Source organism: Onychomys torridus, chromosome 8 (genome assembly GCF_903995425.1).
Source record: "Onychomys torridus chromosome 8, mOncTor1.1, whole genome shotgun sequence".
NCBI classification, from domain to species: domain Eukaryota; kingdom Metazoa; phylum Chordata; class Mammalia; order Rodentia; family Cricetidae; genus Onychomys; species Onychomys torridus.
Window position 1 is genome coordinate 15,661,735 of NC_050450.1, and position 24,854 is coordinate 15,686,588.

At 46.0% G+C, this 24,854-nt stretch overlaps 1 protein-coding gene across 2 annotated transcripts; it reads right to left on the bottom strand.

Annotated features, from left to right (window-relative positions):
• Positions 1–24,854, bottom strand: Dnaja3 (DnaJ heat shock protein family (Hsp40) member A3). Of its 2 annotated transcripts, XM_036197706.1 has the most exons (12): positions 24,576–24,854; positions 22,223–22,356; positions 20,683–20,766; positions 16,520–16,720; positions 14,530–14,682; positions 12,036–12,183; positions 11,559–11,623; positions 9,151–9,279; positions 7,923–8,038; positions 7,256–7,353; positions 1,690–1,805; positions 1–1,092 (listed from the first exon to the last, which is right to left on the bottom strand). In XM_036197706.1, the coding sequence occupies exons 1-11, from the start codon at positions 24,793–24,795 to the stop codon at positions 1,702–1,704; spliced, it is 1,452 nt and encodes a 483-aa protein (XP_036053599.1). In that variant the 5' UTR covers positions 24,796–24,854; the 3' UTR covers positions 1–1,092; positions 1,690–1,701. The 2 variants fall into 2 exon arrangements, with proteins under 2 accessions (XP_036053599.1, XP_036053600.1); XM_036197707.1 differs by lacking the exon at positions 1,690–1,805.

Below are 24,854 nucleotides of genomic sequence, written 5' to 3' on the forward strand. Positions count from 1 at the left end.
TTTTAAATATCTTTTGTAGTAGATCATCTTATTTACATTGATACAGAATCACTTTACATTCTTAAATCAGACACTAAGAAATGCTTTACTTTTGTAAATTATAAAGGAAAAGAAAGAAACTACAGAGAAAGTGTTCTTTATTAGCCTGTCTTACACTAGCTCCAAGACTTTGGAATACACGGAACTGCAACATGCTACCAGCAGAGGCTAGAAGTGACGCTGCTCTGCATGGTGTGCTTCCCCTCAACATTTACACAGGAAAAGACAATGATTCTTACCATTGAGTAATTTAAATACACTGGAAATCAAATGTCAGCAGTGGAAGAGGGGAGAACCAAGCCCTGGCTGGCAAAGGTGGGATCTCCAGAGGCTTAAGGCTGTCCCACATGACCATGGTAACTTTGGTCCAACAGGGCAGGAAATGGCCCCCACACCAAACTAGAACAATCTAATCAGCGTCAGGCAAGCTGCCATCTGAGGTGAAGTGGATAGAGGGACTGGGTTGCACAACTGTGCCTCCCAGGGCCCTAGCACCCACTCTCCAGCTGCCTGGTACCTTCAATAAAACAAAAGCAAACCAACTCTAAGGGGAGTGGCAGATCCTCTGCAGAGCCTGTGAGGGAGGATGGCACTGTGGGGTGTGCCGCCCCTGTTGGGAAGGACATATTTCAGAACCTCCACGAGGTTTGTTGAGAGGGAATTAATCACTTCACAATGCTGTGCAGCTTAAGGCTTCATTTTAAGCTGTAAGCACGGCCTTTAATTTTTTTAAGCTCTCTATTACATGCGATTCCAGATTATTTTTAGTGCTGCAAGAAGAGTCCAAGTATTGTGCCCTGCCTAAACCAGAAGCATGTCACCTACCAGTGGACAGGATATCTCACCAGCCTGAAGGCCACACATCACTACCTAGGGGCTGTCACCATGACCTTCTACGGAGAGGTGTCCTCACAGGGTTTTGCTGTTGCTGGGTGGTTCAGAGGGCTGTGTAGGCAGGACTCTGTGCTGCTGTTCTGGGGTCCTCCTGTGTCAGACGCCCTGGCCATGGAGAGGGGTTGCTGCTTCTCATCTAGTTTCCAGCTGATCGTTTTCCTGAGGCAAGGAGACAAACAGTTAGACTCCACCTCTCAGAAGAACACAGCCCTGTGGGAGAGGCTCTGTTAACCCCAGGAGAATGGCTTGTGCTTCGAGGGTCACGAGCCCCAGGACCTGGGGTGACCATAAACAACAGTGTGTCTCTAGGGACAGAAAAGAAGCACTACTCCTCAGCAGCCCCAGACTTGCACAGCACCGTGCTGCCTCGGTACAACAGGCTGCTAAAAAGCAGGTGGGAGGTGGAGGACATCTGAGTTCTAGGCTTGGCTCCGCCACAATTTGCCTTCTGAACTGTGGGCAAGCTGGTCCCACCACTGAGGGACAGAGCCCCTGGAAAATGACATAAGGTGGGCTGTAAGTTAGCCCCAAATTCAACCCATCTAGGAAGGAATCTAAATCAAATTCGAATGAAAAGGCTAAGTACTACATGCTCTGCTCCAAGGAAAGAGAGGATGCCACATATACTACACCTTTGGTTGGCACCTCTCCCAACTTCTGGGGTGCGGTAGGGTGGGTCCAGTGTTGGTTAAAGTGACCAGAAGAGAGATTAGTTCACAGAGGGAAACAGGGAGGAAAGCTCACAGGTTTTCCTACCTCAGCAGGGTATCAGGAAGTAAACATTTTCTTAAGTCTGGAAAGGAACCCCTCATTGTCCTCCCCAGCCTCTCGCCTATCCTTGCTTCCTGCGCAGCTATCCATGGCTCTGCCACCTGGGCACAAACAGCAGAAAGAACCAAGGTCAAGATCACACACCGCCATGTAGCAAGCACCAGCCCACCTGCCCATGCCTAGCTGCCCAGGGGCTGTCACTCAAATGGCAGCCAAGGGCCACTCCAGGAACACAGGGACACTCTCAGGTGTTAGAGTAAAGCAAATGGGACACTCAGAGCCTCAGGACATCACAACTCTCCTTGGAGTTAGAGACCCACAAAAGGGAAATGAGAAAAAAGAGGAAGAGAGACTGTCTGTAACCTGAACACTAACAAGAAAGGCAACGCTAAATGCCAGACGTCTTGAGGCTAAGCCACACAGTTTATACACAGTGGTTCATCATCTTAGCATACTTAATGTGTACATATCACAGCTGCATGTACACAGAAGCAATATTGTCAGGTCCACCTAGAATCCCAAAGCCAGCCAGCAGGAAGTGGAACTAAGCTCAAACCCAGCCAGACTCTTAACCACTTAACTACTGGCTACAAGATAATCAATAAACCTCAAGAAAATATCCAGTTTCTGAACCCACTGCATATTTCTGCTGCCTATTGTACACATTAACATGCCCAAGACAACCAATGAGGGGCCACTCTTTTTTTTTTTTTTTTTTTTTTTTGTGTGTGTGTGTGTGTGTGTGTGTGTGGAGCTGAGGATCAAACCCAGGGCCTTGCGCTTGCTAGGCAAGCACTCTACCACTGAGCTAAATCCCCAAACCCAAGGGAGCCACTCTTACACCGGATCCTCTGCTGTACACTTCAACTTGTCTCTCACAATACCAGTGAGGTGTATTTTACTCTGGCATCTAACCCGGACTGCTGCAGATAATGCACAGCTGCATGGGTGGTGTTTAGAGCCAAGACTGAGGTTACTACCTACCTCGTCACAAGAAACTTGCCAACCTTGAAAGATGAAAAACCTTTGCTGTGAGTTAAATTATACACCTATAACACCATTTTGTTTGTTTTGGCTTTCCTTTATTTGTGACAAGGTCTCATAGCTCAAGCTGACCTTGGACTCACTCTAGCCCAGACTGGCTTTCAACTATTGGTCCTTCTGTTCCATTACTCCAGGCATAGGCCACCATGCCTGGTAATATTTACATTTACTTTGTGTGTGGAAGTACATATACAGGTGCATGGACCAGTACACGTGGAGGTCAGAGGACAGCTTGTGGGGGTCAGTTCTGTCCTTCCACCAAGTGGGCTCCAGGGAACAAACTCTGGTTGTCAGGGTTAGGAACAAGCAGGCTTACCTGCTGAGCCATCTTAACAGTCTTACAGAGCATGTTTTTAATGTTGCTGATATATATCCCTTATACAGAATACAACCAATTAAAAGAGGCTGGTGTGGTGGTATAACTTTTTTGTTTTGTTTTGTTTTGTTTTGGAGACAGGGTTTCTTTGTGTAGCTTTGTGCCTTTCCTGGAACTCACTTGGTAGCCCATGCTGGCCTGAACTCACAGAGATCTGCCTGGCTCTGCCTCTCGAGTGCTGGGATTAAAGGCGTGTGCCACCACCGCCCAGCATGGTATAACTTTTAATCCCCACATCTGAGAGGCAGACAGGCAGATCTCTTTGGATTTGAGGCTAGCCTTGCTGATACAGTGAGTTCCAGGCTGGCCAAGGCTATATAGTAAAGCCTTATTTCAAGAAAATAAAAATAAAATAAATAGTCTCAGCTTCCAAGAGCTATCAGGTCTGAGTCAATGGAGGCTCATCAGAGGAGGTATCCAAAGCTCAGAGGCACAGATCTGGGAACAAGGGTAGAGTGAGGTAACACTGCCCTCTAACATAACAACCACTGTCGTCCTAGTGGCTAGGACTACATGCAAGGAACTCTCAAAATTGATAACATCCTTCTGATAATCTTGAAGGCCAGATTGGGGACCCTCCTTCACCCCCTGCACTCCCTGCTAGCCGTATGTAATCCCACCCCGCAGTGTGTGTTCTCTGGAAGGGGAACTCCAGGGTACAGCTGCCATTATGTGGCCATCGTGTGGACTTTTCTGCAGTGTGATTATTTGGGGGGCCATGTCTCCCCCATTTCTGCTCCTCTTCTTTTGTTTTTTGAGACAGGGTTTCTTGTGTAGCCTTGGCTCTATAGACAAGTTTGGCCTCAAAGATTCTCCTACCTCTGCCTCCCAAGTACTGCACAGGCTTAATTTATTATTTCATGCATGAAAATAATGTATCTTGATCATATTCACCCCTACTCTCCCCAGGAACTCCCAGCACAAAGACTTTGAAATTCTGAATCACATGCTGGTGACCAGTTCTGAGTGCTGCACAAATACAGCATTTTCTCTCAGAGCCTGATTTCTGAGGACTAGCTGGGATGGAGGAGGCAGGATGTGTGTCCTAGGTACCGGGACACAAATGTGAGCCCTTGGTTTCCAAGGCTGCTGTTGCTACTTCAAGGCAAGGTGTCCTTGAATGCCCAATTCTCCTGCCTTAGCCTCCCTCCTGAGAGCTGGGATTATAGGTTTGTGTCACACACCTGGCTCTAAACGTGCTTTACATAAACCTGGGACAGACCCCCTATGCTTCAGATTAAGCAGGAAGGTCACTGCCCCAAGGCAATCTGTTCCAGGTTAAAGAACAGCAGCACTCAGTGCTCCGTCATGCCACCAGCTGGAAATACGGCAGGAGGGAAGCTCGGGGATGCAAACCGCTCTAGGACAACTCCAGTGCCCACCACTCATGAGCCTCAGGCAGAGGGTCTTCAATTCCACACCAGTCTCAGCAACATAGCAAGGCCATCTTATAGACAAAACCAAACTGAAAACAACCAGCCAAATAAAAGCCCAAATCAAAAGCAAACAACAAACAAACCCTACAATTTTGCTAAATGTCAGAAATAAGAGAGATTTTAGTTCTAGAAAAAGTTGACTATTGGATTATCCGCACTGCAGTACTTCTCCAAGTGGATTCTAAGAGTGACTTTCTTCATAGCCTCAGGAGCAGCTTATTCAAACCCAGGTAACAGCACTCAAAGCCAGTACTGCGTTGTTATGTTCCTCTGTTCTGGTGTGGGGTGTTGAGTCACAGTCTCACTATGTAACCCGGGATTGCTTGGAACTCACTATATAAACCAGGCTGGCATTACATTTATGGTGATTCTCTGGCCTCTGCCTCCTGAGTGTAGGGATTGCAGGTATGTGGAATAATGCCCAGCTCAACAGTGTACATGTGGAGGTCAGGACAACATGGTGGGATTGGTCTTCTCCTTCCACTAAGTGGATTCCAGGGTTAAGCTCAGGTCATCAGGCTTGGAAGTGTGGTGGTATTGTGTTCCCCAAAATATTGTGCACCCTAATAAACTTATCTGGGGTCAGAGAACAGAACAGCCACTAGATACAGAGGCTAGAAAATGGTGGCACTCATGCCTTTAATCCTAGCATTCCAGAGGCAGAAATCTACCTGGATCTCTGTGTGTTCAAGGATACAGCCAAGCATGGTGACTCACGCCTTTAATCCCAGGGAACGATGGCAGAAAGCAGAAAGGTATATAAGGCATGAAGACCAGGAACTAGCCTGGTTAAGCTTTTTTAGGCTTTTGAGCAGCAGTTCAGCTGAGACCCATTCAGGTCTGAGGAAACAGGATCAGCTGAGGAACTGGAGAGGTGAGGTAGCTATGGCTTGTTCTGCTTCTCTGATCTTCCAGCGTTCACCCAGTACCTGGCTCCGGATTTGCTTTTATTAATAAGACCCTTCTAAGATTCATGCTACATGGAGGCGAGGACGTTTACCCACTGCATAATCTGGAGCCTCTTCCTATTGTTTTGTTAGTGTGGGGTGGTTTTATGTGTCTCAAGCTAGTGTCTAACTCTCGATGTAGCCAAGGACACTCAGGAACGTTGGTCCTTCTGCTTGCACCTCCCAAATGCTGGGGTTACAGGCCTGTGCTCCCACACCTAGCTCATGTGATCCTGAAGATCAAAGCCAAGGAGGCCTCAGGCATGCTAGGCAAGCAAGCACTTTGTCATATTTACAAAGCCATAGCTGGGAGTCAAATTCCCAGTGGGATACAATTTTGAAAAAAATGACAACAGATTAATATAAGAAAAATAGTCTCAATACTTGATCATGGGGAAAATGCTAATGCCCAGCCTGAGCCCAGCCCTGTAGAACATTAGCTCCCTGGTGGGCAGAAGAAGAAAACCGTTGTGTGCAGAACAAATCTCACACATTATGAAATCTTGGGGGTATGTGAGGAAGAAGTTACAGGTACACAATGAGAGTTCTATGGAACAACTGTCCCACTTTCTACTTAGTTTAAAGATAAAACAAATGAGCTGGTATGGTGGCATAAGCCTTAATCCCAGCTCTCAGAAGGCTAAGCAATAGGATCTCAAGTTAACGGCCAAGACCATCTCAAACAAATAAACATGAATAAGAACAAAGGGTAATATATATATATTTGCTTTGTTTGTTTTTTTCAAGACAGGGTTTCTCTGTGTAGTTTTGGTGCCTGTCCTGGTTCTCGCTCTGTAGACCAGGCTGGATTCGGACTCACAGAGATCCGCCTGGCTCTGCCTCCCGAGGGCTGGGATTAAAGGCATGCGCCACCACTGCCTGGCAAAGTATATGTATTATGTATCCAACCATTAAAATAAATGCATTTGGTATTTGGTTGGCTATAGACAGGAAGGCCGTGGGAGCTCCACCTCCACTGACATCTACTTCTAAGGACTCATCCTTCCTCTACTCTGCTGGAAAAGCTGCCCGGCTCTGCACACCCACTGTGAATTACCATGCCCCAATCTAAGGCCATTCCAGATCGAGAACTCCAACCAGGTTCCCAGAAAAACAAAATGATGCAATGAGGTAGAAACCAGTGCAGCCTGGGCACAGCACGTCCTGACCTGTCCGAGTCAACAGAGGTCTCACCTGAAATACAGCTAATGGGGCCACAGCAAAGTTCCAGCCTAGACATCACACCACTTGTGTTCACAGAGCATAACATTTGATACGTTTGGGTAACAAATTTGTTCATTCAATCAAAGCTATCCTTTGTCCTGACAGGATTTTTACATTGTTGTTACCATTGTTTACTTTGGAATCCTGGTAAAAATGTTCGAGGTCAGGAAGGCACAGATCTGTCCCATTGATCTCCTTCTTAAGCTGTTACAAAGAACTCTTGGAGGGAAGTGCCCAAAGTCACAAGGCAAATGGCAGAACCAAGCCTAGAACTCAGAACAGCAGCTCTGAGACAGAGCTGCTGGGCAGTCTCAGAGCTGCTGGGCAGGGGCGATCCTGTGCTGGCTAAGCACATGCATGCCGTGAAAGAGGGGCACTTCCACGGGATATGGTCACACTCCCACAGGACACCTCTTCCCATGACCCTGTGGGGACCTATGAAAACTCAAGGTTCCAAACTATCTGTCAATCCTTCAGAGACTCAGAGGTCCCTTATGTCACCACATTACTCCCAGACCCCTTACCAGTGCTTGTGTGGGTGACACCATTCACTGTCCCCTCCACATCAGTCTCATCCTCGGCATAGCTCAGGATCAGGTTCTGCTGCCTACTGGTTAGTCTCCTGTGGACCAAGAAAGAACAGTTAGTGGCCAAGCACTTGCTCCAGGCAGCTCTTGAAAGGACACAATGCAGCTAAGTTTCTGAGCCAGGCAGGGTACACATCAAGCTAGTGATGAGGGACCAAGGGTCACATGTCAGAGCTTCTCTCTAAAACTCTGAGTAGTTTCAATCGTCATTACTGTTATACTAGATACTTACAGGGTGGGGATGGGGTATCCATGCTCTATGGGTGCCTGTGAGCAGCAGGCAGAGGAGTAGGGCACACCCATGCTGGGTGCCACAGCATTCTGCCCAGAACACATCAGTAGTTTAGCATCTATGTTCTCATTCCCTTTTATACTTCCACAACTCAATGAAGCCAGCCTGCTATGGCCATTGCTCAGACGGGAAACACAGGCTGAACAAAACTGACTCAAGGAAGAAAAAAAACCTGCCCAAGCCAAGAGCTCAAAGGGCAGCTGAACTGCTACATGCTGGGCCTGATATGTAAATGGCTCAAAGGGAACCTGTTCGCTGCATCTGTGTGGACGGGGTCTGGCGGTCTTGGCCATAGTCTCAGTGAACACTTACTTTGGAACTCTGATCTTGATATGAATGTAGTGGTCGCCATAGCCATAGCTATTAATCCGGGGAATGCCTTTTCCAGACAAGCGAATCCTCTGGTCTGTCTGAATCCCAGAAGGGATCTATTGAGAAAGGAATACGCTGATGTTCCCTGGTTCCCACTGTCCAAAAATAAAAAACTACACAGAGGAAAACGTCTTCAAAAAAAGGATTTGCACCGGTGTGCAGAATGAGCTAGCCACACAGCTGTGAGAGAGCTGAGTCCATGAAACAGATGTGAGGAGTGAAGCAAAGACTTAGGAGCACAAACGTGAAAGCAGGTGTGAGATTAAGCTTGCTCCAGTACTCCCAGGGGCTGGACAGCAAGGACCCTGGCGAAGCAGACTGTCTCCAGGCGAGTGTCTGCCCAGTGACCACTGCCAAGGCCCAAGACAGGCCCAAAGTCTCCAAACCCAGAGGCTGGAGAAGGCCCTGAGGTAAATACAGTGGTATAAGGGTGGGTACAGGGGGCTGTCCACTATAGCTACAATTAAAACTAGAGATGGTCTGGGGGCTGGAGAGATGGCTCAGTGGTTAAGAACACTGGATGCTTTTCCAAAGGACCCAAGTTCAATTCCCAGCACCCACATGGCAGCTCACAACTGTCTAACTCCAGTTCCAGGGGTTCTGACATCCTCACACACACATACATGCAGGCAAAACACCAGTGCACATGAAAATAAGCAAATCAGTTGGTGCTCAACAGATTAAGACACAGCCCCTAAGACACCTGCTCCCCAAGACAGACCACGAACTAAGAGCACCTACCGCAGTGTGTAACCCAGGCCCTCAATTCCTGGGACCCTGACCAGTGGAAGAGGAGACCAAGAGCCGTTGCCAACAGTAAAGAGAAAGGCCTGGAGTTGTGATCACGACTCAAGGAACAGCCTGAAGCTCTTAGTGTCACAGGCTCCAATGTCTCTTCTACTCTCAGAATCCCTGACAGGCTGGACACTCAGGTATTTCTTTCCCATTTTAGAAAAAATTAACTGGGCATGGTGGCACATGCATGTAATCATAGCACATGGAAGGCTGAGGCAACTGGATAACAAGTTCAAGGTCAGCTGAGGACACATAAAAAGCATCAGTCGCAAGAAAAGGAAGGGAGGAAGGGAGGGAGGAAGGAGGAGACAGAAAAAGAAAAAGATCGACAAGGTACCAGGGTGCAAAGACAGCTGTCCTTATGACCTCTTACCGTCACATTGATTGTCTCATATAAACCCTGGGCTTTGGCTGTACCCCCAAGAATAGCTTGAGCTATTGAAATGAAGAGGTCGGAGTGGATGTCTGCGCCGTCCCTCCGGAACACAGGGCTTTTCTGTACCTAATGCCAAAGAGAAGATACGTGTGACCACTGTGGAAGGTGCTGCCTGAGGCTGGACATCAGCCCTGTGTCTTCCCAGACCTGAGCTCAGGGCCTCACACACTTAACCCCTTTTCATTTACATAGATAGCACAGGAAGACCTGTACCTTGGAGCACCCCAAGGCTCTGAAGGGACACATCCTCCATGCACACTGCACAGCAGGGCACTATCTAGATTTCCTCAGTCTCTATCAAAACCTTTCAATTACAAAAGAAATAAAGGCCAGGCGGTGGTGGTGCACGCGTTTAATCCCAGCACTCGGGATGCAGAGGCAGGCGGATCTCTGTGAGTTCCAGGCCAGCCTGGTCTCCAAAGCGAATTCCAGAAAAGGTGCAAAGTTGCACAGAGAAACCCTATCTCGAAACGCCCACCCCCAAAATAAATAAATAGTAAGAATATGAAGATTTACAGGGCCTAGGGAAATGCCTGCTACACAAGTATGAGGATCCACAACACTCATGTAAAAGCTGGGCATGACAGTACACATTTGTGATCCTAGCCACGGGGTGTGTGTGTGTGTGTGTGTGTGTGTGTGTGTGTGTGTGTGTGTGTGTGTACGTACAGGTGGATCTCTTGAGGGGTGTGTGTGTGTGTGTGTGTGTGTGTGTGTGTGTGTGTGTGTGTACAGGTGGATCTCTTGAGCTCACCAGCCAAAAAGCCTAGATGAATCAATGAGCTCCAGCTTTAGCAAGAAACTGTCTCAAAAAATAGGGGGGAGGGGTTGGGGATTTAGCTCAGTGGTAGAGTGATTGCCCAGCAAGCGCAAGGCCCTGGGTTCAATCCTCAGCTCCACAAAAATAAATAAATTAAATAAATAAATAAATAAATGGGGAGAGGAATCAAAAAAGGCACCAGACATCAACCTCTGTCCTCTACATGCATACACACACATGTATTCACACATACAATCTTTCAGATGGGGATAGAACACAGGGCCTTGCCCATACAGGTACACTACCACTAAACCATAGCCCAGCACCAACCTTCCCCTTTGATTTCTCAGTTGGGAGGATTCACTCTTCACGCTGTTTTAATGTACTGCGCTGACTTTGGTTTGAGAGAAGATCTCACTATAAGTAGGCTCCACATCCATGATCTTAGGTAACCTATGCCTCAGCCTTGCATGCAGTGGGACTCCAGGTAAGTGTCACTACACCCAGCTTTGCCACTGGGTGTACTTTTAGTATTTGGAGGAGGGGGATATATTTTGAGATAGGGGATCATCAAGTCAGGCTGGCTTCAAATTCTCTGTGAGGCTGAGGATGACTTTGAACTTCTGATCCTCCAGCCTCTACCTCCCAAGTGCTGGGATTACAGGTGTGCATCACCATGGCCAGTTTTATACAGTGTGGATTGACTGAACTCCAGGCTTTTGTGTACACAAGGCACTTTACCTACATCCTGAGTCTTATTACTTTTTTAGTCTTGTTTTTAAAGACAGCCTTTTGGGGGGAGGGGCTAGAGAGAAAGCTCACTCAGTGGTTAAAAGTATGTACTGCTCTTCCAGAGGACCTGAGTTCAATTCCCAGTACCCATGTCAGGTGGCTCATAACCACCTATAAACCCCAGCTTCAGGGAATCTGATGAATCAGGCCTCCTTAAACACCTGCACCCATGTACATATTACATATCCCCTGACACACATATACGTGCACATATTTAAAAGTAATTATTAAAAAAAAAAAAAAACACGGTTTTGTTATATAGACTAGGCTGGTCTTGAACTCAAGATCCTCCTACCTCCACATCCCAAGTGCTAAGATTACCGGCATGTGCACTATACCTAGTACTTGAGTCAAATAATGAAATATCTCACATAAAGAAAAAGGCAAAGTAGCCGGACAGCAGTGGTGCACACTTTTAATCCCAGCACTCAGGAAGCAGAGGCAAACAGATCTCTGAATTCGAGACCAGCCTGGCCTACAGAACAGCCCTGGCTGTCCTGGAACTCACTCTGTATAGACAGGCTAGCCTCGAACTCAGAGCTCTGCTGCCTTTCCTCTCGAGTGCTGGGATTAAAGGTGTGCACCCCCACCGCACTTGGCTACGTTTCTAACTTGTCAGTGTTGTGAGGAAGCTTTATTCTCTGCATCCAGACATGAAAACAATAACCATGCCTGAGCAGCCTTGAACTTGAACAGTACCAACTGTGCCCATGAACCTTACGACAACGAGCAATCTCAGCTCCCCACTCCAAGAGAACAAGGACCCAACAGAAGCTGACAGGCAAGCACCTACCCTGAATGTGACAAAAATTTCTCGTTTTCCCACAGGCATCCTTACAGTCTGACCGTCTTCAACCCCTAGGAGAGTAAAAGTTCCAAACAGCAGTTACGGTGGGGCTCCCACAGCAACGTCTACCAGGAAACCCAGTTGACCAGGACTCTTGTCTTATTTTGGAGATGGGGTCTCACCATGTATCTCGGGCTGACCTCAGACTTATCAAAGGTGTCACATATACCTAGCTTGTCTCCTGTTAAGGCTAGTCCTCACTGCATGAGAACAGAAGAGACAGAGGACAGGAAACTGGGACAGGCTGCAGCATCCCATCTGGGAGCAGAGTGGGTATACTGTAAGAATGACGGGTACAAAGGAAAACTGCAACAGATTCTAGCTGCTCCTCTGACCCGGGCACCAAACGCCTTCCTTATGTCTAGCTCTGCAATCATGCACACAGGACACCACAGAGCTGGCCCACCTCGGGGCAGTGCCCACCTGCAGGCACAGGGATTGTCACTCGCTTCTTCTGCTTGGCTTGTCCTGCTCCTCTGCAGACCACACAAGGAGCTGTGACGATGGAGCCCCGGCCACCACACCTCCGACATGTGGACCGCATCACAAAAGGGCCTGTATTGACAGTTTCCTGAGGAGCAGAAGGAAAATGCTGAATATGCGGGTACACTGTTTTACCTAAAAGTGCTTTATTAAGTGTTTATATCCAGGTTAAGTGACACAGGTCTACAAGGAGGGTAGAGGCAGGAGATCAGGAATTCAAGGTCAGCCTTAGCTGCATAGTAAATTTGAGGCTAGCCTGGGTTGCAAGAGACTCTGTTCACTCCCCACCCGCAATGAGAAGGGTGGATAAGAATAAAATACATTATAGACATGTCTGAAACTTTCAAAGAATAATCATCTTTTTTTGTTTGTTTGGTTTTGGTTTTTGAGACAGTGTTTCTCTGTGTGTAGCTCTGGCTATCCTGGAATTTGCTTTGTAGGCCAGGCTGGCCTCGAACTCAGAGATCCACCTGCCTCCTGAGCAATGGGATTAAAGGTGAGCACCAACACTGCCCAGCAATAATCTTCAATTTTAAGTGAGAGAGAAAGGGAGTGAAGGGAAGGAGGGGCAACAACGGACTTCTTGTGTGCATGTGCTGCTACAAAACACACTGCCTAAGAAAACAGGTATAGGGCTAGAGAGATGGCTCATGGATAAGAGCACTGGCTGCTCTTCCAGAGGTCCTGAGTTCAATTCCCAGCAACCACATGATGGCTCACAGCCATCTGTAATGAGATCTGGTACCCTCTTCTGGCATGCAGGGATACATGCAGGCAGAACACTGTATACATAATAAATAAAAAAATTTTAAAAAGAAAGAAACCAGGTATAGGCGCTCACACTGCTAATTTGAACTTCGTTTTTTTGGTGGAGGAAGAGGGATAATATCTCCTGTGGCCCAGGCTGGCCTCAAACTTGCTATATACTAGAGGATAAACTTGAATTTCTGATGTTTCCGTCTCCACCTACCAAGTGCTGGGAGTATATATTACCACACCCAGCTCTGAAGTCAAAAATTTTAAATGAACTTATATATCATTGTGGTTGGCTCTCTCTGTGCCATCCCCCATGTACATGGGTGTATATGTGTGCTGGGATTGAATCAAGGTTTCAGCTGGGCATGATGGCTCACATTTGCTTTCACAGCATCAACGAGGCTGACAAATAAAGATTGCTTCATGTTCAAAGTTAGCCTGGGGTCTATACTGAGTTCCAAGCCAGCCTAGATTAGAATTAAACCCTATCTCAAATAGAACAAAATATGAATTCAGGGCTTTGAGCATGCTAAGAACATGCTCATCAACTAGAAACAGCCCCAAGAACTCTAAATGCCTATACATGGTACAGAAGAAAAATTCTGAAATTGAAGCTAGTATGGTATATACAGAAAGTTTCTGAGCAGCCAGAACTACACACCCAGACCCTGTCTCATTAAATAAAATAAAAAAGTCAGGCAGTGGTGGCCCACACCTCCAATCTCAGTACTTGGAGGTGGAGACAGGCAGATCTCTGTGACTTTGAGACCAGCCAGTCAAGCATACACCAAGAAACCCTATCTCAAAACAAACAATCAAACAACAACAATAACAAAACACATATAAAATGGACTGGGGAGAAGGCTCAGCAGGTAAAGGCACTTGCCACCAAGGCTAATGACTTGAGTTCAAACACTGGGTCCCACATGATGGAAAAAAACTGAATCTCACAAATTGTTCTTTGAATCATACATATGGGCATGGCACATATGCACATACAATAAATAAATAAATGTAGTAATAAAAAATACTGGGGTTGGGGATTTAGCTCAGTGGTAGAGCACTTGCCTAGCAAGCGCAAGGCCCTGGGTTCAATCTTCAGCTCCAAAGGAAAAAAAAAAAAACTTTAAAAATTATAACCAGGCAAGCCAGGTGGTGGTGGCGCACACCTTTAGTCCCAGCACTCAAGAGGCAGAGGCAGGCAGATCTCTCTGAGTTCAAGGCCAGCCTGGTCTACAAATCGAGTTCCAGGACAGCCAGGGCTACACAGAGAAACCCTGTCTGGGGATGGGGGTGGAGATGTGCATGGGGGATGGGGTGGGATTATAACTAGACATGATGACACATTCTCATAATCCCAGTACTCAAGAGTCTAATGCTAGTAGTATGCCTGAGTTAAAGATTAAGACCCTTTCCTTCCTCTAATCTCCACTCCCTAAGAAAAGAACAAAAAACAAAACCAAAACAAACCAGGGTGGAACCAGCACTTGGAAGCTAAAGGAGGATTACAAGTTCAGCGTCATCCTCAGTTACACAGTGCCACGGCACCCAGCCTGAGCCCCAGGAATATCCAAATAAAGGACCTCTGGCACAGAGGGAGAATGGTTGCGGCAGCACAGGTAGGTGGGTAACAGGGACTATTACCCAGAGGAGTGGGGAGGGCCCAGAGCATCCTTACCATGCCGGAGCCGCTGCAGTAATGGCAATGCTGCACTTTGGTTCCTGGCTCGTTCCCCTTGCCGTCACAACGCTCACAGGTATCCATGATGTTCACAGTGAACTCCTTGTTGACACCCTTGGCAGCTTGATTGAATGTCAACTCCATGATGTACTAAAAGAGTGAGGCGTGGCCTGTTACTGCTTTACAATGACTGCAGTGATGCTGTTTCAGGACAGGAGGGCACTGGCCTGCAGTTACTCTATATCTACCAAACATATGTAATGTAGACTCTGCCAGCTAAGAATGGGTGCTGTTCACTTAGCTGATCTAGCTTTACATATACAGATTTTAACACGTATTAAGTGAAAATTTACTCAGCAGCTGAAGTTGGGATTAACACCTGCATGCAGCATTTGCTTTGGCCTAAATCTAGAAAAGGCCCAAGGCTTCATTTCCATCTTAGTGTACGGGGGAGGTAGTGGGACCTTGAAGAGGTAGAGTTGGCGGGAGATTTTTATGTCACTCAAGATTTTATGTGTCCTCAAAAAGGATTTGGGGCTGCCAGTCTGCCCTCCTTTCCTTCACAATTAGATCAGATAAGCAGCTTTCCCTCACTCTCCACGTAACACACTGCCTTACCACAGGCCCTGAAACAATGGGTTCAAGAGACCATTCATTCAAATCATAAGCCAAAAGAAGCCTTTACACTTTATTCTTTTGTTTTCCTACATGTATGCACCACGTGTGTCTAGTGCCCAAGGAGAAGAGGAGGAAGTAAGATGCCCTGGATTGGAGTTACACATAGTTTTTCACCATCATGAGGGTGCTAGGAACTGAATTGAGGTCCTCCTCTGCAAGAGCAACATGTGCTGTTAACTGCTGAGCCAACTCTTCAGCCTCACTTTCCACTTTTGAGTTGTCTCAGATATTTTCTTACAATAGCATAAAAACTAGAATAATACTTAACAAAAACCTTGAATGATCCATAATTGTAACTTGATCATTCTCTTCTTTCCACAACTCTGACAATGTCTCATTAGGACAAAGCTCTGAAAGAGTCCCAATATCTTCCTGCTGGACAGAGCTTTCCTAGAGTAACAGATTTTCAACCTTCCTAAGGCTGCAACCCTTTAATACAGTTCCTCATGTTGTGCTGACCCCCAACCATAAAATTATTTCATTGCCACTTCATAACTGTAATTTTGCTGTTGTTATGAATCATAATGTAAATATCTGATATGCAACCCCAAAGGGGTCGTGAACCACAGGTTGAGAACCACTGTTTTAGATAAATCACTCTACTACGGTTTCTGAGGGCCTTCAGCTCTGCATGATTAAACAGCTGTCACAACATACACATCCTTTACTACCTAAAGGATTTTTCAAATATTCCTAGCTTTCTGCCAAATGACTGCTTCTGAATCATTCCATTGCCTTTCTGAGAAACAGAAACTAAAAGCCTGTGTCTCACTTTAGCTTAAAAATTGTTCATTCAGCCAGCCATTGGTGGCACCCACCTTTAATCCCAGCACTTGGGAGGCAGAGCCTGGCGGATCTCTGTGAGTTCAAGGCCAGCCTGGGCTACAGAGTGAGTTCCAGGAAAGGCTCCAAAGCTACACAGAGAAACCTTGTCTCATAAATAAATAAATAGGGCTGGAGAGATGGCTCAGTGGTTAAGAGCACTGGTGGCTCTTCCATAGGACCTGGGTTCAATTCCCAGCACCCACATGGCAGCTCACAACTGTTTGTAGCTCTAGATTCAGGAGATCTGACACCCTCACATAGATAAAACAACGCACAGAAAAAACAAACAAATAAATAAATAAAAATTGATCATTTAAAATAAGGAACGCTGTGCATGATGGCACATGTCTTTAATGCAGCAGGTAGATTTCTGTGAGTTCAAAGTCAACCTGGTCATAGTGAGTTCCAGGATAGCCAAGGCTACAATGTGAAACCTTTTCTCAAAAATACAAAAATTATTTTAAAAAAAGAAATGGAAACTTACTTCCTGAGGCTGATCAAACACAGTCTGGAAATCTCCAAAAGGCGCCGATGAGAACTCTCCGAAGATCTTTCTGAACAGCTCCTCAGGGTCAACAGAGGGACCTCCTCTCCAGTAGCTCTGCCCCGAGCTGCTGGCTCCAGGATCAAAGCCAGCAGAGCCGTAAGCATCATACTGCTTCCTCTTTACTTCATCACTCAACACCTATGATGAAAAATGACACAGCAATGAGGCATTTCTGGGTCTTCTAAGGCTGAGGAGCTCAGACAGCAGCTCATGCCAAGTCAGTCTGTCATATTTACCAAGTGGTCTTATGTGCCAAACATCTACAAAAGCCAGGCATGGTGGGCAGTGAACGCCTGTAATCCCACCAATCACAAGGCTAAAGCAGGGAGTTGAGTTTAAAGACAGTTTGGGCTGCACGGTGACACCGTTTCAATAAAAAACAAAAATCACATTGGAGCTCAGTGGTAGAGCATTTATTAAGCATGCATACAGCCTTGGGTTTGGTCCTCAAAGCCATAAAAACAGAAAAATAAAAAAATGTAAAAATTAGGTGGGTAGTAGTGGTACACACCTTTAATCCTAGCACTCAGGAAACAGAGGCAGGAGGATCTCTGAGTTTGAGGCCAGCTGCTCTACAGGGCGAGTTCCAGGACAGCCAGAGCTACATAGAGAAACCCTGTCTCAAAAACAAAAGCAGGGGTGGGGGTGGGGGTGGGTGGGAGAGGAAGTAACACTTAGCCATCAAATATACCTTTCATGGTATGATGGCTAATTCTGCCAACTTCACTGGTTTAAGGTAGAAAACTGGTAAAGCATACTTCTTTTGTCCTTTGAGACAGGGTTTCTTTCTCTGTGTAGCCATGGATACTCCTATAGTCCAGGCTGGCCTCTAACTCAGGGATCCACCAGTCTTCCTCCCCAAGTGAGGGTATTAAAGCTGAGCACTGCCAACCTGGCTGCATACTTCTTGACATGTCTCTGAGGGCGTTTCCAGACAAAAATGGAAAAGGTGAAGATTGCCTGTTATCACAGCACTTGAAAAGCTGAGGCAGAGGAATTCCTTGAGTTTGAGACTAGCCTTGTCTCAAAACTAACCAACAAACAACAAAAAACCAGGACTGGCACGCAGGTTAAGGAACCGTGTTGGGAGACCTGAACGTGAGCAGTACCCAACAAGGAAGAGCAGAGCAAGCAGCTCACTCTCGGCAGCACTTTACCCTTCTTGGGCGTGTGACCCACATGCATCAGACTATTTCACCAACTTTTTATTTGCCTATTTTGACTTTTTGAAATAAGAGCTCACTATGTAGCCTTGGTTATCGAACTCCCTATGTAGACCAGGCTGGCCTAGAACTCACAGAACTCCACCTGCTTCTGCCCCCCAACTGCTGGAATTGAAGTCATAAGCTACCATGCCCAGCTTTTCTTCAGCCTTTGAATGCACACTGGCTTCAGCCACTCTCAGGTACTCAGGCCTGCAGCCCCAGACCAGGCTACTGTCACTGGCCTTCCATCAGAGGCTTCCAGCTTCTTAAATTGAGCAGCTACCAGTTTCTCTGATGCTACAGCCTATAGGTGCCATTGTGGGACTTTTCAGCAACTGATCTTTTTTACAAACAATTTTTATGAGCCTGGCATGGTGACTCATGTCTTTTAATTCCAACACTCAGGAGGCAGAAGCAGGTGGATTTCTCTGAGTTCAAGGCCAGTGTGGTCTATAGAGTGAGTTCCAGGACAGCCAGGACTACACAGAGAAACCCTGTTGGGGAATATTAGCTTAAGATGTGTTATATTCATTTATTTTGTGGGATATTTGTTTAATAAGACATGCTGCATGTCTTTCATGTTGCATTTGTTTAACTCTGTAAAGCTGAGTTACTTTGCCTATGTAAAACACCAGATTGGTCTAATAAAGAGTTGAACGGCCAATAGCAAGGCAGGAGAAAGGATAGGTGGGGCTGACAGAGAGAATAATAGGAGGAAAAATCTTGGACAAAAAAACTGCCTTTGCCTTGACTGCTGATGGTAAGCTATACAGACTGGACAATCAGGACACCAGTAAAAGACTGTTGAGACACCTGCTTCACAGAAGAGTCTGTCAGATATTCTGCAGGATACAGAGGAAAGTGACTGATGAACTTTGCCAATACAAGGCGGGACAGTCCTTCAAATTTCCTGCTTCACTGAAAAGTCTACCAGATATTCTAGGCCTGCAACCAAAGATGGATGCCCCAACATTGCAGAGGAACTTTGGAAGACTGTTTAGGCAGCCAAATGTCTCTGTTAGGCAATACTACACCCTTCTGGGGTCTTTGATGAAGTTAAAGACTAAATAGTTTGAGTAATAGTTTCCCTTAAATATGATAGAAAGTAAATTAGGTATAAAACTTTGGAATCACTAAGGTAAGATAAATAATGGAGCATTTTCTCTGAATTTGCTATATACAAATGTACTGAATATTGTAAAAGTAATTCTTTTTTTTTTTTGGTTTTTCGAGACAGAGTTTCTCTGTGTAGCTTTGTGCCTTTCCTGGAACTCACTTGGTAGACCAGGCTGGCCTTGAACTCACAAGATCCGCCTGCCTCTGCCTCCCAAGTGCTGGGATTAAAGGCGTGCGCTGCCACTGCTGCTGCCACCCAAAAATCTCTCTTCATTTTTATTAAGACCAAAGGGGGAAATGTTGTGAAAAATTAGCTTAAGATGTGTTACATTCATGTATTCTGTGGAATATTTAATGATGCAAAAATATGTTGCATTCTTTTTTTTTAAAAAAGATTTATTTATTTATTATGTTTACAGTGTTCTATTTGCATGTATTTCTGCATGCTAGAAGAGGGCACCAGATCTCATTACAGATGGTTGCTGGGAATTGAACTCAGAACCTCTGGAAGAGCAGTCAGTGCTCTTAACCTCTGAGCCATCTCTCCAGCCCTTCTCTCTCTCTCTCTCTCTCTCTCTCTCTCTCTCTCTCTCTCTTTGGTTTTTCGAGACAGGGTTTCTCTGTGTTGCTTTATGCCTTTCCTGGATCTCACTCTGTGGCCCAGGCTGGCCTTGAACTCACAGAAATCTACCTGCCTCTGCCTTTGCTGGTATTAAAGGTCTGTGCTACCAATGCCTGGTTTTCTCCCCCTGTATTTTGATATGGTCTTTTACTTTAACAACTGCTGCCAAATAAAGGCTGACTCAGTCTAATTAGGATTTCTCAAGATCATCTATCAGGCTCGGCGGTGGTGGTGCATAACTTTAATCCCACCACTCTGAAGGCAGAGGCAGGTGGATCTCTCTGAGTTCGAGGCCAGCCTGGTCTACAGAGCAAATTCTAGGACAGTCAAAGCTATACAGATTTTTTTTTTTTTTTTTTTTTTTTTTTTTTTTTTTTTTTTGGTTTTTCAAGACAGGGTTTCTCTGTGTAGCTTTGCACCTTTGGAGACCAGGCTGGCCTCGAACTCACAAAGATCCGCCTGGCTCTGCCTCCTGAGTGCTGGGATTAAAGGCGTGCGCCACCACCGCCCGGTGAGAAACCCTGTCTTAAAAATAAATAAATAAGCCAGATGGTGGTGGCGCACGCCTGTAAATCCCAGCACTTGGGAGGCAGAGGCAGGTGGATCTCTGTGAGTTCGAGGTCAGCCTGGTCTACAAAGCAAGTTCCAGGACAGCCTCCAAAAGCTAGAGAGAAACCCTGCCTCGAAAAACCAAAAAATAAATAATCTATCAATATGAATTACCTGAGGAGCTTCAATGATACAGATGAATCCTATTCCTGTTTTGTTTTGTATTGAGAAGGGCTGTGCAGCCCTGGCTGGCCTTAAATTTGCAGAAATTCTCCTGCCTCAGCCTCACCAGTGCTAGAATTACAGCTATATCATCATTCCTGGTCTCTCTTCTTTTTTAATTACATCTATTTATTTTGTGTACATGTGTGGGTGTCTGTCATGGCACTCAGGTAGAGATCAGAGGACAATCTGTGCAAGCTGCTTCCCTCTGTCCAGCATGTGGGTCTTGGGGATTGAACTCAGGTCCTCAGTTGGCAGCAGGTACATATGCCCACTGGTCTCACCAGCCTTGTTTCTTCATTGAGATTCTAAGTTAGCAGAACTAGCCTAAGACCTCAGCAGGGACAGTACACCGCACTGGACCAGGTGCCACGACAGGCTGTTACCTCGTATGCTTCTGCCAGTTGGGAAAACTTCTCCTTGGCTTTGGGATCATCCTTATTTGTGTCCGGGTGGTATTTCTTGGCAAGCTAAGGGAGAGGAAAGTAAATTACTATAGATATGAAGTGGAGCAACGAACTTGCTGCAGTTATGCCTCTTTACAGCATCTGTCTCTCGTAAGACAGCAAAAAAAAAATATTTATTTTTTGTTGTTGTTGGTTTCTCAATACAGGGGTTTTTTGTTTTTGTTTTTTTGTTTTTTTGTTTTTTTTGTATCCCTGGCTGTCCTGGAACTCACTCTGTAGACCAGGCTGGCCTCAAACTCACAGAGATCCACCTGCCTCTGCCTCCTGAGTGCTGGGATTAAAGGAATGCGCCACCACCTCCCGGCTTAATACTCTTGCAGAAGACTGGATTTGGTTCCCAGCACCCATGTAGCATCTCACAACTGTCTGAAACTCCAGTTTCAAGAGATTTGATGCCCTCTTTTGATCTCAGAAGGCACCAAGCCTGCAGTACACATACATACATAAGGTAAATATACATGCACACAAATTAAAAATAAATAAATCTTAAAAAATAGTTGACTAGTCAAGCAGTGATAGCATATACCTTTAATCTCAGCACTTGGGAGGCAGATGGATCTCTATGAGTTTGAGCCCAGGCTGGTCTATAGAGGTAGTTCCAGGACAGCCAGGGTTATACAGGGAAACACTATCTCAAAAAAACCAAAAACAAACAAACAAACAACAACAACAAAAAAAAAACCCAGCAGAGCTGGAGAGATGGCTCAGCAATTAAGTGCACTGGCTGTTCTTCCAAGGTCCTGAGTTCAATATCCAGCAATCACAAGATGGCTCACAACCATCTGTAATGAGATCTGGTATTCTCTCCAGGCATGCAGGCACACAGACAGACAGAACACTGTATACATGGTAAATAAATCTTAAAAAACAAAAAACAAAAAAAACACAGCAGCATTAACTGATACCACATTCACCGTGCACCAAATGCATCTTTCTCAGATAACTCCACAGGCAGGATCAGCTGCTTGTGAGCTGCCTGAGTGGGTAATACCAAGTCAATAAGGACCAGACAAGATCAATAGTAACCTGGGCTGAAGAGATGGCTCAGTGGCTAAGGGCACATATTGCTTTTCCAGAAAATCTGAATTCAATTCCCAGATATGTCTGATGGTTCATAGTGGCCTATAACTATAGTCCCAAGGAAATCTAATACCTCTGTTTTGTTTTTGTTTTTCGAGAGAGGGTTTCTCTGTGTATCCCTGGCTGTCCTGAAACTCACTCTGTAGACCAGGCTGGCCTCAAATTCAAGAGATCTGCCTTCTGAGTGCTGGGATTAAAGGTGTGCAACACCACCATCTGGCACCCTTTGCCCTCTGTGAACATATGCATTCTTGTGTACATGTCCGTAAACAGACACATACACACAATTTTTAAAATTAAAATAAAATAGACACACACATATAAAGATCACCAGCAATCTTTCTATAGGCTGGTCAGTAAATCTGAGACCAGTACAGACCTGATAATAGGCTTTCTTGATATCTTTCTGGCTGGCATTTCGGGGCACTCCTAATATCTGGTAATAATCATCTTTGGCCAAGGAAGCACTTGTGTGGAAGGAGGCAGTACAAGCAAAAGGGAGACTTTTTGTTCCTGGAAATGAAACAAGAAAGTAAGTTAGTAAGGAATTTGTCCAACAAGAGGAAATGACAAATAAATGAGCAGCTATGAAATACCTGTGAAAGAACAAACAAGCCTCAGATAGAGGGTCTGCTCCCTTCTGATCACACTAGAGGCCAAACTCAATGAGCATCAAATGAGGGCAAAGCTTGGGGATATCGTTCAGTAGGTACACTGCTTTCAGGCATGCACAGGGCCCTGAGTTTGAGTCACAGCACTGAATAAACCCAGCATATTGGTTCATGATCAGCACATGCTCATAATCCTAGCATTAGGGAAAAGGAAACAGATGATCAGAACTACATATAACGTTTTAGACCAGACTGGAATACATGACACTGTTTTCAATTAAATACAACGAGGACGAGCCAGGCAGCACTTGGGAGGCAGAGCCAGGCGGGTCTCTGTGAGTTCAAGGCCAGCCTGGTCTCCAGAGTGAGATCCAGGACAGGCACCAAAACTACACAGAGAAACCCTGTCTCGCAAAACAAAACAAAACAAAACAAACAATGGCAACAAGAACAAACAAACATAGCCAAGTTGCAGTGGTGGTGCACACTTTTAATCCAGCACTCAGGAGGCAGAGGCAGGCGGATCTCTGAGTTCGAGGCCAGCCCGGTCTACAGAGTGAGTTCCAGGACAGCCAGGGCTACACAGAGAAACCCTGTTTTGAAACAACAACAACAACAAAAACCCACAAACAAACAAACAAACAACATAAAAACAGCCAGAGAAGTGGAACATATGCAGAAAGAAGTTGAGGAATAAAAAGAAGAGAAGAAGCAGGAATGATCAGAATAAAGTGAGAAGGAGCTATTAGATTATTATTGTTTCTTCAGTCAGACTGGAGAAGATATTACCTGCCTGGCTGGTTAACCCCATTCCTTCCACTGTCCAGAGGATAGACCTGTTAAGTGGCAAAAGTTTAAGTATGGCAACTGTAGCAGCTTCAGCACCATCAGCAGAGAACTTACATGAAGCCGTGTAGACAACCACAGGTAACTATCACAGGTGGGTGTCTTTTCTATCCTAGCCTATGGGTTGAATTAAGGAAAGCCGACTGCAGTTCTTTAGTTATGTTTGCATGTAGAAGCAATATGTAGAGCCTGTCTAGGTCTCTATGTCTCCCTCACACAAAGGTGCAATAATTTAAAAAAAGGCATGCATGAGGCTTTAGCCTGATCCCTGGAACTACCCCAAACATAATAAAGCTCAGTGCCTGGTTCCTTTACTCTCACTGCAGTGGTATAACACAGTATAAGAAAGTATCACGAGGGACAGAGAGGGCCCAACATATAAGCGCACATATTGCTCTTGTAGAGGACACAAGTTCAGTTCCTAGCCCCTAAGAACAGCAGCTCATACTGCCTGTAACTCCAGGGGTCAGATGCCTCGGGCCTTTATTCACATATACATAAATAACTTTAAAAATGTTTTTTACAGAGCAAGACTGTTGATCACGGCTAACGCATGTCAAGGCTTAATGCACACTGATTTGGTATTACCTCCAATAAGGAAAGTAAGTGCCATGCCAAGACTACCACCTTTCCACTTTGTAATTTTTTTCAAGTTCTTTAACATCTAAACCTGTTTCTCCACAGAATAGAAAGGTAACAATGCCTTTGAAATATCACATTAAATATTCTCTGAGAAACCATACTTCATACACAGTAAGTGTTCAATAAATGTTAAGACTGCATTATTACATTCACTGATTTAAGGATTTTTTTAAAAGGCTGATTATGTCCTCCATTTACACCATGTGATGTTAGGGACGCAAGCTGTGAAATGACAATTCATCACACTTTCTGACCTTAAACGAGGGCAAGCCCTTGCATCTCCCTAGATCTCTCGGTGCCTAGCACTCACTGAATGGCAGTTGCTTCGTCCATTACATGCTAGAAAGTGAAGGAAAAGAGAAGGGAGAGGGCAAGGGAGCAGCGGCCTAGACAGAGAGGTGAACTGTTGACAAGGTGGAGCGTTTCACCACCTCCGGCTCCACGCAGCTCTTCCCCTCGACGGCTTCTGGGTAGCCAGCACCTCGGCCTCTCTGCCTCCTGCATGCCTGTGTCCCCAGCAATTCCTCTCGATCGGGAAGACACCTCCATCCCACTACCCTGGTCTTCAGAGCGAGGCGAGTCGCCCTTTCTAGTCCCAGGAGCAGCTACTCGAGATCTGGCAGCCTCCCTCACCTGTGAGGCGGACACCCGGTCTCAATGTCAGCAGCGCCCGGGGGCCGGGAGCGCCCACGGAAAGCCCGAAGGCAGAGACGCTCAGCTTGCGACCCACCGATGTTGTCAATGTTGTCACTACGCCCCTCTGGAGCTGCTGGGCCCCTCTCCCCGCTGCAGCCGGCAGCCGGGGGGTCCCCACCGCCACTAGCAACCAGCGTGGGGAACACCGCGCAGCCATCTTGGCCCGGGGACACTGCGCCTGCGCGGACCGTCCCTAGACCGCTTAGCCGGTCGCCT

Excerpts from the sequence above, each read along its gene's own strand:
- Dnaja3 (XM_036197706.1), bottom strand. The coding sequence starts at position 24,795 with ATGGCTGCGCGGTGTTCCCCACGCTGGTTGCTAGTGGCGGTGGGGACC. Across the intron at positions 14,683-16,519 it reads TGTTTGATCAGCCTCAGGAA|TACATCATGGAGTTGACATT; the intron begins GTAAGTTTCCAT and ends TCACTCTTTTAG. Across the intron at positions 7,354-7,922 it reads ATCAAGATCAGAGTTCCAAA|GAGACTAACCAGTAGGCAGC; the intron begins GTAAGTGTTCAC and ends CTTGGTCCACAG.